Consider the following 14,074-nt stretch of genomic DNA (forward strand, 5'->3'; position numbering starts at 1 on the left):
GTAAGAAAATATGTATTTAAGGAACCATTTGGTTTAATTTGTAAAGCATACAAGTGGGTTTTACCCACTTAGCAAGGTGCCCGGCTGGCTCGGTTGGTAGAGTATGCAACTCTTGATCTCAGGGTCATGAGTTGAAGCCTCACCATGGGCATGGGCTTAGAGTTTACTTAATTAAGAAGGGGTGGGGGGTGGGGAAGAGTTGTTACAGGCCTGAGGGCGGTCTTAAATTGTCATCTTACCTACTACTGGACTGTGGTCTGTGGCATCATCTGTTTTTAAGTGGTATTTGTGAGCCATTTGATGGCTCCAGTTGTCTGGTGACATCATAGAGAACCAGATTGGGAATTACCTAGTATCATTCAAGTGGCTGTTTCCATTTTTACTCTTGTCTGCAGGTTATAGATCTCTTACAGAAAAGGAGACTGCAGTAGGAAGTTCCCGCCAGAATCCTAACCGATATTTGCTGTAATTTTGAGATTGGCATGGTTCTGTGTCTTTGAAAACAGGAAAACATTAGTTTTTGTCTTTCTCTTTTGAATAGCCTTTCTTCAAGAGCTGGTAGATCGGGATAATTCCAAGTTTGAGGAGTGGTGTATTGAAATGGCCGAGATGCGTAAGCAAAGTGTGGATAAAGGAAAAGCAAAACACGAAGAGGTTAAGGAGCTGTACCAAAGGTTACCTGCTGGAGCTGGTCTGTAAGATATTCTGGGACAGCACTGCTGCCATTATGTGCCTTGTTTCTTTCGTGTTCACAAATGTACATGAACAAACTTTCCCCTACCCTTTCTTATAACCCACTAACGCCAGCTTAAGCACTATAAAATTACTATGTAAACGAGCAATAATTTGATGCATAGCATTCCATATAGTTTTCATTATCATGTACTTTTAAGAATGGGAAGCTCTTAACAAATTAAAAGGTTTAGGTCAGCATTCTGCATATGTATGAGTCTTACAGGCATTTCTATTTTGTGAGATATTAATTTGTTCTTAAAAATCTGATTGGGTTATGGAAGCAACTCACTGCCCTGACAGTCTTAACAGGCAGTCTTGTCTGTGTACTATTTTTAATGATACTATTATACTAATTTGAAATTTAATATCAAATATTATGCTAAGAATGGAGAGCTTTCTGCTGACCCTTAATTTCTTAAGAATTATCCCACACAAGCCAGCTCATCCCTTTACTGTGTATGTTTATTCAAGTTTACCTAGTGCCTTAGAAAATCCCAACTTTTTAAGCCTTCAGTACCATTGGTAACGATGTGTCATTAACGTTTCCTAGGCAGACTTCCCCATGTCCAATTCCTACGTAAAGAAGAGAGGCAATTTAATCCTAAATTTTGAAGATAAATACTCAAGTATAATTGTACTTGTGGTTTTGTCTTTTTCATATCTTATTTTTCCATTACTGGTATACTCTTTTAAACAAAAGATGAATATAAATTGCTAAATCTGTAAGAGTGACTCTGAACAGTTCTTTCTAAACCACATCTTTATTTGATTCTGACTTTTTTTTGTAATGCGTTGGTCTCACTCTGTCCCAAGGGTTGGGATTATTCTAAAGAATGAGACTGACCCTGATGTTACTGAAAATGATTTGGACATGAATATGATTCAAATACCTAAATTTATTCAAAGGAGTTGAGACCTAGAAATCTATTTTTTGAACTGTATTCCTAGTTTTCTGCATTCACTGGACAAGAGAATGGTTCAAAACTGCATTTTATGTTAGATGCAGTTAAGTCCCGCTCTTTTAAAACCGCATTGTCCAAAGGCGGGATGTGTCTGGTCAGCACATACTTGGGCATCTCTTGGCTGTTTTCAGTCTCTAAGAAACTGCTCTTGTGTTCTTAGAATATCTCTCTGTTATCAATACTTTTACTAGTTAGGAACATCTTCCTCCCATTTGCAGTAAACATACATAGTAGAATATCTATGTCGTGTTAAGTGTTGAAAATCCAAAATCAGATGAATGTGGTTTTGTGCTGCCAATCCTAGTCTTTGTTATGCATTTTCTAACTCTTACTTGTGTTTGTGAACATTTATATAAAAGAAGAGTCATTTATCCTAAAACATATGCCTCATCGGGAACACAGACACTTTTGGCCCTTTTTATTGAAATTTAAATAAGGTATCTGCAAATAATGGTAAAGTATCTCTAGGTGAAGTGTTGCAAATATCTTTGAGGCCACAGTCTTTGTAGACTTTTATAATTCCCCCAAGGGATTTCCTTATGTTCAAAATTCAGGCATTTAAAAAAAAAAAAAGTTATACATAACTTTAACCAAAATGTACATTTCTCTCTGGTAAATACTGTCACAAGTGCTTTCCTGTTTTGTGAAATGGTGAGATGATAGACCGTTCAGTATTTCCACCTTGGCGATTAGAGTGCGCATTCCTTTTTCGGTGCTTGATTACCCATGCCTTCGGAAGACAGTGCTGAGCTGGTTTGCTAGATCACAAATCATAGGGAATCTGCCATGAGTCTTTCTCTAGGACAGAAACGTCAGTAGTGTAAAAACTCTCCAGAAGCAGATCTGCCTTAACTCTTGAGACTTGAGCTCATCCCTGATTGTCTGGGAACTCTTGGCAGAGACTGATCCAACTCTTTATAGTAATTGGGATTGGGAATGGAAAGACAGACCTATGTGAACCACAGCCCCTCTTCCTTCCATGGGTCCTCCAGCACACTAAAACTAGCACCCTGAATCTAGAAAATCAGTAGAATTAATAATACAGAATTCCATCAGAACCCCAGAACTGCTCTCTGCTCTCTCCCTTCCTCCTCTTACTGTAAAATCAGATGTGATTTTTCTGATCTTCATGACTTACTTTTAATTCGTATGTAACTGGTCAAAACGAAAACAGTAACCTTCACTTGGAAGTTTTCTGTGGGATTCGAGTAGGGGATTGGGAAATCTTGTCTGAAGCAGATTGCCTTTGAGCCACATTATCATACGGGTCCGGGGCACAGCCACCCTGGGCTTTCAATTCCAGCAGCCGGCCCTTGGCACAGGGTGTTTTCTGTACTTCCTGGACTCCTTTTCTTGTGAGGGTCGGGATCCTTATGGTTTGTTTGCAGTTAGCAATAGTGGGCATTGTCTGCTCTTCCCTCCCCAGCACCTGGGGACATGAGAACACCAGGTGAATGGTTCTTGAATGTTGCTCTGTGTCACAGTTCAGTTTTCCCTCCTTTGATGGTCTTCAGATTAGTAAAAATTTTAATCTATGTGACTATATTTGAGAAAGGATTAGATATGCTAAGAGTTTCATTTTGCTTTCTTGGACAGAGATCATGTATATTAGTAAAATTCTGAAGATAACCAGGTGTACTCTGTCCCTGGCAGATTAAACTCGATAAATGCCAAATAAAATTGGGAAGTATCTTGAATTTAATTAGCTGTATCATTATATATTGTAGAGTGTCACAACCATGTTACCTATACTGAATCTTAAGGTCTCCACTTTATATATTGTGTGAATGTATGATTAACTTTTCTATATCTCTTTTCTTCCAAAAAGCTCAAAATGCTTCACATATCTTATCTTTTACATTCAACAACATCCCTGTGAGGTAGGTAGAAGGCAGGTATTATTACCTTCATTTTACAAATAAAAGACCTGAAGCATAGAGAGTTCAAGTGACTTGCTCAAGTTCAGTTTCTTGGTGGCAGAACTTGGATTAGACCTTGGTCTCAACTTGGCAGTCATGAGCTCTTTCTCTGCAGCTGCATTAGGGCTGACCAATCCATCAGAAGGCTCTCAGTTGACGATGTACAGTCTTAGAACAAATACGGGATGCGATCATGCTGAATTTTGTTTTTGTAAAAATTGAAGTGTTTCACACTGAACTTAAATGGAAAGTAGTTTTCTAGACTTGTCACTAACTCTAAGAGAAGTATACAATTGGTCAAAATGGGCTTTGCATTGAATTGTCTATCCCTCAGATCTCATCAGAAGTAGTACATGATACAAATACGTAAATTCAATCTCTGTATGTTTTCTTCTATGTTTTATGCTGGGACTCACTGGAGATCTTTGTAAGTAATCAAAGCTGGCCCTTTGTCCTTAATTTTGACTTTTAGGGAACTCTGGGACTCTTGTTTTCCCAAATGAAAACTCATTTTGAGGTGGTTCAGTTTTATCTAAATTTTTGTAACGTCAAAGTCGCAAACAATTCAATTCTAGTGTAATTCATACTGGAATTTGTATAAAATAACTTACTTTCTTGATATACGTTATATAACAAATAGCTCATGATACGGACTGGGGTGGGGAAATCAAATACGTTTTAAGTGACACCAGTATCCTCTCGGATGAAGAAAAAAAGTTCAGTGGTTAAAACTGGCTTATAAAAGTGTGGTTATGGCTGATGAGGTTAATTTGTAAAATTTTTTCTGAGGTTAATTTATAACTTGGAACTCAGTCTCTTCATTTTCATTTCCAGATGTATTTCACATATTGGTGAGAAGTGTTTATGAAAATCATTTATGAAATGAACATAGTAGGGAATGAGGTTATATGATTTGCGCGCCAATGTGTGGAGCATGGCCTCTAGTCGACAGTCATGGGTGTCCTGATCAGAACTCTGCTGTGCTATCAAGCAAGACACTTCTCTCTGTGGATGCCTCTTTTGTAGAATGTGGTTAATAATACCAGCCGCTCTCATAGGGAACTGTGCAGTCTCCTATCGTGCACAGCTCCTTGACCTAGAAGAGGGTTAGTTAAATGGAGTTTTATGTCAAACTCCTCAACATTTTCCCTGAATAGTGATTCTTCTGATTCTGCTAACTTTGGACAGAGTTTGTATTGTCTTTTGAGGAAAATGAGTATCACTTAGTCAAAAAGCTGTGAAAATACATAGATGCTTTCTTTTGCTTTTTTCCTCAGAGCCCTATGAATTTGTCTCTCTCGAGTGGCTACAGAAATGGTTGGATGAATCGACACCCACCAAGCCTATCGATAATCACGCTTGCCTGTGTTCCCATGACAAGCTTCATCCTGATAAGATATCAATTATGAAGAGAATATCTGAATATGCGGCTGACATTTTCTATAGTAGATATGGAGGAGGACCAAGACTAACTGGTAATTCGAGGTGTTTTCTCTGCTGAAAAAGTAATGCCTTAAGTCCTCAGCTTGTGGTCTCTGATCATCTCACCCAAACTGTGACAGCCAGAGCAAATGCTCCTTAACGCTTTGTAGAAAGGGTTTGCTAATGAGAGAAGTTATGCAGCATTAGACCTTATAAGCTATTTTTATTTTATTTTTAAGGTTTATTTATTTATGTTTGAGAGAGACAGAGCACATAAATGGGGGAAGGACGGAGAGAGAGAGAGAGAGAGAATGAATGAATGAATGAATGAATGAATGAATCCATCCCAAGCAGGTTCCGCACTGGCAGCACAGATTTCGGACAGGGGGCTCCAACTCACGAACCGTGAGATCATGACTTGAACTGAGATCATGACTTGAACCGAGATCAAGAGTTGGACGCTTACCCAGTGGAGCCACCCAGGTGCTCCTAGACCTCATATATTTGTAATGTTAGAAAAGAAACTGACACTTTTCTTTGAGTTTTAACGGTGGATTTTGCCCTCTCAAAGACAAAATTTTCCTCTTTTGAGGAAACCACGTAGTCTTTTATTAGTTTGTACAGTAGTCTTCAGAGTACTTGAACCTTGGTCTGGTAGATTGCACATCTGATTTGACTTCCGTAGATTGTTCACTTAGCTTATGAATGGAAGCTACGTGATGCCACCTTGAATGCAGAGGTATTTATAACCATGTAGTGTCCGTAGTCCGTTTGCGTCCGGTTGTCTCTCCTCAAAACACTTTCCTTTTAATGAGCTACTGGCCACACAAGGCCTCCCTCCAGTCTGTCGGTGAATCTAATAAAATTGTGCGACCACGCTCCCCTTTTCCGAAAACAGCATTTAATTTAGTAGAAAGGGGGAGCGTGGTCGTACAACTTACTGCATAAAAACTGGCATTTAACTGCAAGATTCAGACCTTCTCTTGTACACATCTGGAGTTTTGCTTGCCCAGTTTGTTTTTGATTCACGATCAGTGAACTAAACAGTGATTATATCATTCCAAGAATCACATTTCAGGGCTGCCTGGGTGGCTCAGTTGAGCCCCACGTCGGGCTCTGCACTGACAGTGCAGAGCTTGCTTGGGATTCTCTCTCCTCCTCTCTGTGCCCCTCTCCACTCTCCTCAACGTAAATAAATAAAGTAAAAAAACCAAAATCACATTTCGTGATTCCTGCAGCTGTGAGTTTGGGGCCTTGGTGGTGTTTTTCCCTGTAGTGTTCTGTGCTTTCTGTGCTTTGAAGTGTTCCAATATTTCATACCCCCACGAAGCTCTCATTTAACATTACATTTATAGTTGTCAGATATGTTGACACTCCTCTGTGCCCTCCCCCCCACCTGAGAGCCTCCATTATTTAACTACAGTCTTGTAAAATAGGCATCTAAATCTCGTAAAATAGTAGATAGCATAGGTAGTTGTAGCGAATGGTGACATCTCGCCTCGCATTGTTCTTCATGTACAGAACAGTATTGGTGTTTTGAAATCTGTATCGCCTAAGTAACGTAGGATATATGCTGATCTGCTCTGCTATCAAAACATGCAACTTTGATTGAGAATTCTGTGTTCTGTGTAGTACTGACACTTCCCTATCAGGAAATCAGTATGTGAATGAACCGTTTCCTTTCACTCCCTCTAGTGAAAGCCCTGTGTAAGGAGTGTGTGGTAGAACGTTGTCGCGTGTTACGTCTGAAGAATCAACTAAATGAAGACTATAAAACTGTCAATAATCTGCTAAAAGCAACAGTAAAGGGGTATGTTACACAGCGCATGCTGTTTATGACGAGCTGCAACAGTTGTGAGAGGAAATCACGCAGCGGCTTATTAGTTCCAGACCATAGGAGTTAGGATGTTTTGAGGAAAGGGTGATGCGGTGGTTGACAGCTAGATTAAATGTCGCAATGGTTGCCACTGCGGCAAAGATAAGGAAAGCCAAGTGACACAGCCTTTGTGACTGCACTCCCTCTGTTAGAAAAGTAGAAGCAGAGGTGTGGGTCTGCAGTCCGACCAAACCAAGCAGCATGTTAGTGCGTTCCGGAGTGGAATTGTCAGTACTCCTGGCAGGCGTGGGGGTGCCCCCTTTAGAGAGCATGACGTGTATTAACAAATGGTCCCCCGTGGAGGGCCCTTGTCGAAAATACCCAGGGTACTTGTAGTATGTCGAGCATCACTCCACAGAGTATCTTGCACCCAGGAACCAACAAAATCAGGTGGCATTTAGTATGGCACCTGTTATGTCTGGGTTTAATTGAAGGTGCGTGTTTTCCAAATAAATATTATTCACTGTTTTTGATCATTCTGTAAACAGCCTAATGAATCCTCAGATGTGTGTTTGCATATAGACGTGGATGTGTGTGAGAGTACCTACAGATGTCCTTGAAGGCACAGCTATATGTGGTTGTGCCTGGTAGTCACGTGAAAGAGAGTAGCCAGCTGAGTCGTGTCGGGCGTGAACGTAACTGAGGAAGCCGGACGAGATTTGGGATGGAACCAGAATGAATATGAGATCTGTGCTATTCAGTAGTGATGAGGAAAAATGGCCAGGATGCAGGAGGGGGATAAAAATGGTGTGGACAACAGAGTTTGAACGTTAGTAATTCGTTCTAGTTGTGGCCTTTACAGGTAAAGAGGGGATGGGGGCCTCAGGAAATCCTACTTGCGTGACGTCACGTGGTCTCTGTTCCACAGCAATGACGGGTTTTGGGTAGGGAAATCTTCCTTGCGCAGCTGGCGCCAGCTGGCTCTCGAGCAACTAGACGAACAAGATGGGGACGTCGACCAAAGCAACGGGAAGATGAACGGCAACACCTTAAATAAAGGTAATGTTGAAAACTAGTGTGTCAGTGGTCATAAACTATACCGCGACATACCCGTACGGAATTGCCATGTACTGACTCGTATTGGTAAATTTCCTCCAGAAAGTATGTTGGGGGCTTGTTTTCCAGTGCTTTTGTCAACATAAATCGTACACCGTTCACATCAGTTTTTACTAGTCTGATAGATGAAAAATGATAGAGCAGTGTCAAGACTGTGCCTTTCAAAATTATCACTGAGATTAACCATGGCCATTTATTTATTTGAGAAGTTCATTGTGTTTGTGACGGAATGAGGAGACAGTTACCTGGTCAGTGTCCTTTCTTTTTCATTTTTTACTGATTTGAGAGAGAAATCGCACACACATGCTCAAGTGAGGGAGGGGGGCAGAGAGGGAGACAGAATCCGAAGCAGGCTCCATGCTTGACTGCGGGACCCTGGGATCATGACCTGAGCTGAAACCAAGATGTTTGACCAACTGAACCAACCAGGTGCCCTTCCACTTGAGCTTTTTAATGATTAATAAATATTCTTTACATATTATCTTAAGCGTATTAAAAATGTATACTTAACATAAACTAAAACCCCTACGTAGTTACTCGAATCTCCTTATGCTTAAGGATTTTGTTCCTGTTACACACAACTACAAATTCATGGTGACACAATGCAGACAAATAGGAAAAGCAGATGTTGGAAGAGAAATGTTAACAGGAAACGCACAGTACTTACTATACGTTTTTGATGTTATCGGTTAAGTCCTTATTTCTCATTAGCCTTTTCTGAAGTTTTCCGTTCAAACCCCTAAAAGAAGAGGTAGGTGAAAATAACGTGACATGTGGATGATTAACTTGGTTTAAGATCCTGTATTCTGAATAGCTTGACTAGAATTAATGGAAGGAGATGTAAAGTATTTTTCAATTTGAAAAAAAAAAAAGGGAACATTTTCTTGCATAATCTAAATCTTTAAAAAGTAAAACTGCCACTCAGATATTTTTCTTTCCTTTTAAGGGAAAGAAACATAGCGCTTCTTAGCATAACCACGTACGAATCACTTGGGTCTAATTTTTGGAATGTTTCAAGTTTTCTTTGTTCGGAATCGTGCTCAGCGGTACTGCTGCTTTGACCTTCAAATATAACAGCTAGAATGATTATTATCTGTATTTCTTTTGATTAGAGGAATCAAAAGAAGAAAGGAAAGAAGAGGAGGAGGAATTAAATTTTAATGAAGACATTCTGTGCCCACATGGTAAGCTAGAAGCATACATCTTTTTTTTTTAATGTTTTATTTTATTTTTGAGAGAGGGAGAGACAGAGAGACAGCGTGCGGGCAGTGGAGGGGAAGAGAGAGAGGGAGACACAGAATCCGAAAGCAGGCTCCGGGCTCGGAGCTGTCGGCACAGAGCCCGGCATGGGGCTCGAACTCTCAAACCACAAGATCATGACCTGAGCCAAAGTCGGATGCTCAACCGGCTGAGCCGTCCAGGCGCCCTAGAAGCATACATCTTGTGTTGTTAGTCTGACGTTAGTGTATCACAGATGTTTTGTTAAGTATTCTCCCCGGGTTTCTGAGAGAAGTAGGCCCTGATGTGGCTGTCATGGTGCAGTAAACCGGCTTTCTAATCTGCTTGACTCTTCATATTTCTGTTCTCCCGTCCTTTTTCCCAGTTAACTTCTTACTGCCTGCTTTCGTGCCAGGGCCTCTCATATGTTCTTTCCTTGCAAACAATTTTTTTAAAAAAATACAAAATAGGATTTTACCGTATTTAGAAAAGAAACTTTGTCGTGTGTCAATTGAAAGACTGAGTTTGAAGGCAGGAATGTCCGTTATGTCCCATGACTGAGAGTCTTTGTTTGACTTGAATACTCTCAGAACAAAATTCATATATTTCTTATTATTAGGGCTACTTCTGGTTTCATTTCTGAGATATCCATTGACTAGCTACTGTGTGCTATGTTCTCTTAATGATAATTTCCAATTTTTTTTAATCAATCCTGTGTATTTGATTATCTCTTACTTGGTCTTAGTGCTCACTTCTAGTAAGTAACTTTTTGCAAGAGACTCCTTGTATATGGCACACAGTTTCCCATTCTGTTAGCTGTCTGCACATCAAAGAGGCATCAACTTCTCAAAGGCACTTACTGCATAAGTCTCCTTCCTCCTCTCTCATTTCTAACTGTATCCAATTCTTTTTTTTTTTTTCTTTTTTAAACATTGTTATTCAGTTATTGAGGGACAGAGAGAGAGACCGAGCATGAGCTGGGGAGGGGCAAAGACAGAAAGAAGGAGACACAGAATCTCAGGCAGGCTCCAGGCTCTGAGCTGTGAGCCCACATCTTGATGCGGGGCTCGAACTCATGAACCGTGAGATCGCGACCTGAGCCAAAGTCGGCCACTTAACCACCTGAGCCACCCGGGAGCTCCCTAACCGTATCCAACTCTTACTTCATTAGTTCATTCCGAATCAGCGCGCGATAATCTCATACTTACCCTCATGCACCTTAGTGCTTTTGTATCAAGACTCCTTGAAGACACTGGCCGTACCACGTGGAGGGGGTGTCATCGTGGGATGTGGATTCGGGTGTTTGTGGGTTATGGGTCCCAAGCCCATCTGTCTTTCCTGTCACATCACCCTTTCTCCCATTTTGCCCTTCCTTACACTAGGAACACACATGCGGGTTAGACATGCCCTCTGGAGTGCTTGACAGAACAAGCAGATAAAGGTGAAGTGAATAGCCAAGATGGTTTTTTTTTTAAACCATCATAGCATGGGTGTGGACAGTGGGGTAATCGTCTCCCTTTCGAGAGTTGAGGATTCTGTGGCTCATTGCTACTTTCCTGCGAGGTGCTGCCCAACTGCTAGAAAAGCATCGCAAGTCGGATGTCATCTTAATCCTTAGCTCGCTGACTTTTGCTCTGCCTTCCCACTTCTTGTCTCATCTTGTCATTTCAGTATTATAGTTTTGACAGAAAGCATGGCAGACCTGAGTGTGATTTCAGAACTTGGGCTGCACTCTTCAGCAGAAATTGAGCACAAGAGCTGGGGTTTTGTTTTGTTAAGATCGTTGGCTTGATCTCAGCTTCGTGGCATTTTGTTGCTGTACATTATCTAGTTTTGTTTTTGTTTTTTACTTTAACGCTTATTTATTTTGAGAGAGAGAGCATGAGCTGGGGACAGGCAGAGAGCAAAGGAGGGAATCCCAAGCAGGCTCCACCAGCGCAGAGTTCGATGCAGGGCCCGAACCCACGAACTGTGAGATCATGACCTAAGCTGAAACCAAGAGTCGGACACTTAACCACCTGAGCCACCCAGGTGCTCTGAGATCAAGAGCGAATGCTCCACTGGTTGAGGCGGCCTGGCACCCCTATTTTACCTCATATTTCAAAAGTATGGTTCTCAACGACTGGATTTTGTGGACCTCATTTGTCAGTGTACTGTCTGCCCATGGATGCCAGGGTTTACAGGTGCAGCATATTGTACCTTAGAAACCCACTTCACTCATTAGATTTATATTAAAACTCCTTCCTGAGCTGTGGTGGTGGTGGTGGTGGTGGTGGTGGTAATCGCACTAATAATAGTAAGATGATGGTGAACATTTATTGAATGTTTACCATGTGCCCAGTCGTTTTCTAAGCGTATAGGTATTAGCTCCTTTAATCCCTCCAACAGCGCTGAGAGGTCTTACTGTCTTATCTGTCTTACTGATGAATAAGTAAACTGAGCCACACAGAGGTGAGAATCACCTCGAGTTCACCACACTAGAAGGGTAGTTTTGCCAAGCGCAGGAAGAGTTGCTCTTTCAATGTACCATTTGTCCAGAGCCATTCTTTATAGGTATTTTTTTCCCTTCCATTTCTGGTAGCTTGTCAGATTTTTGTCCCCAGTGTTGTGACATCTCACCCGGGCCTGTCTTGGCGCAGGCCCTACCTCACGTACTGTGCAAGATGCTCTCTGGATGCCGGTTGTGTGGCAGCAGCTAATGATGACGAGCTTTGCTGTTAGGGTGCTGTGGCTGGGCTGTTGTGCTCGGGAGTTCTCCTTGTTGGTGTCTGTTCTTGGGTGCTCGGATTTCTCCATCAGCATTTTCCATTTTCATGCCTGGACAATGCTGACTGTGCTGTCGCTGCTCTGGGGTTGTAAGAGAGAAGAGCGCTTGGGAGCCTTTGCCTTCTGTGTGAAACATTTAACTGGTCCCCCTCTCAGCTCATGACCGCATTCATGTCTGCACTTTCTGTCCTCCAGTGCAGGGGGAAGCCTGTGGTCTTCTGTGGGTAGAGTGGCTTTTATCTGTAGGGCATTGAGGAAGGGCCTGAGAATTTTAACTGCCTCCTAAATAGAGACTTTTGGTCTATTCTCCTGTTTTGCAATCTCATCCCTACTTCTGTGTGCTTCTGATTCCTGGGCCGATGGGGGCTGTTCTGCTGTGTAGTAAATCTGGTTACTTCCTGACCTTCACCACATTTAAATTAATTTTTCTTCTTAAGAGCAAATCCATTTGCTCTTAAGCTTCAGACATGTTTGTTGGCATTGCTCCCTCTGTGTTCTCTTTGTCACCATGATTTTACAAATTTTTTTAAAAATCCCTTTCCTCTGGTGTAATGATACTTGAGGAGGCACTGAAAGTACAGTTATAAATGTCATTTTTATCTGGAAGTCCTTATTTTGAATTTGCATATTTGTATAGTAAAATCCTGATGTATTTCTAAAGCCCCGTGTATATTTAATACATCAGAGATTTATGTGAATTAATCACCAGATTAGACTCCATTAGGAGATCGATTACTACTATAGAGTTCAGTATTTATTGCAGATACTTTCTATGTATTAAGTGTTCTTACCCAGTTCATTGTATATTCATTTAAGTGGATAACCTTCCTGTAACTTAAACCTTTTTTGTTATACAGATTGGTTAATAGTTGGACAGCATTTCGTTTTATTTTTATGTGTTTTTCAGGTGTTCTATGCCCCAAGTTACTATAGTTTAACCTAGATTTTGTGGGTGAGGGTATTTACGCACAATGTGTGAACTCATTGTTTACTACTAGATTTCTGTGTTTGTCAGAAGAATCTTTGGGAATTAGGCCATCCAAGTGTGTTTGGTGAATTTAATCTTTCATGACTGGTTTGATCTGTATTGGGAGATGTTGGTCAAGAATGAACTTAGTTGGTAGGCTTTTTCCTTTCACGTTTTAGGAAACTTATTGCAGAATACAAGTCTAAAAAAAGTTGTTTATGACCTCATAATAACTCATATTCAGATACATTAAATCATCATAGCAGTTATTAAGATGATTTGTACCTAAGTATAGAAACATCACAAGGAGCACAGGGGACAGTTAAACTGCAGCAAAACGAATGATTCATATACTCTTCTGACTTCAAAATAAATTTAAGTTGTTCTTTATACCCATCCCACATTAAAGTAAGTCATTACGTAAAAATAACCTCTTATTGGGGCGCCTGAGTGGCTTAGTCGGTTAAGCGTCTGACTTCAGGTCAGGTCATGATGTCACGATTTGTGAGTTCAAGCCCCACATCGGGCTCTGTGCTGACAGCTCAGAGCCTGGAGCCTGCTTGGGATTCCGTGTTTCCCTCTCTCTCTCTGCCCCTCCCCCACTTGTGCTCTGTCTTTCAAAAATAAATAAATGTAAAAAAAAATTCAAAATATATTAAAAAAAATAATAACCTCTTATTAAAACAAGGGCAACACATCCATGGGTAACATGACATGCTATTAATGTGTGTGTGTGTGTTTGTATTATTTACTTTATTCACACTGCTTTTCTGAACCACACCGTGCTATACCATGTACGTATATACATAGCATGTACGTCCTCTTTAGTCCTTTTTTGGGAAAAAGGAAAGAAACCCCTTTAAAATTATAACTGCCTTGGAGTTTTTTTTCTAAATCAGTTGTGAAAACCTACTGTAATCTTTTTGATGGCTGCATCGTATTTCACCGAAAAAGATGCACCAAATTAACATCTGATAAACCAGTTAACTTAAAAAAAAAAAATTCCCTGGTTGTGTCTGGGGATAGACGTGTTGGAGTGGATCTTCATAGCCTCAGGAAACTTAACAGCCTGCTCAGAAAGTTAATTTTTGCAGTGTGACCTATTTTCTCTGGTCATGTTTTTTTAATGCAAAATAACCTTTTCTTGAGTATT

General features: G+C 40.8%; 1 protein-coding gene across 9 annotated transcripts in view; it reads left to right on the forward strand.

The window, feature by feature from the left end:
• Positions 1-14,074, forward strand: part of USP48 (ubiquitin specific peptidase 48) — a 91,786-nt gene that overhangs the window by 49,513 nt on the left and 28,199 nt on the right. For 7 of the 9 annotated variants that reach the window (XM_047869299.1, XM_047869298.1, XM_047869297.1 and 4 more), the window contains 5 exons: positions 542-691; positions 4,894-5,091; positions 6,734-6,848; positions 7,783-7,913; positions 9,083-9,154. In XM_047869299.1, the coding sequence (XP_047725255.1) occupies positions 542-691; positions 4,894-5,091; positions 6,734-6,848; positions 7,783-7,913; positions 9,083-9,154 (666 nt within the window). Of the gene's footprint in view, positions 1-541; positions 5,092-6,733; positions 6,849-7,782; positions 7,914-9,082; positions 9,155-14,074 lie in introns of those variants that run through there. The other 2 variants (XR_007154524.1, XM_047869304.1) reach the window with 2 other exon arrangements.

The sequence above is a fragment of the Prionailurus viverrinus genome, chromosome C1 (assembly GCF_022837055.1).
Source record: "Prionailurus viverrinus isolate Anna chromosome C1, UM_Priviv_1.0, whole genome shotgun sequence".
Taxonomy (NCBI): Eukaryota; Metazoa; Chordata; class Mammalia; order Carnivora; family Felidae; genus Prionailurus; species Prionailurus viverrinus.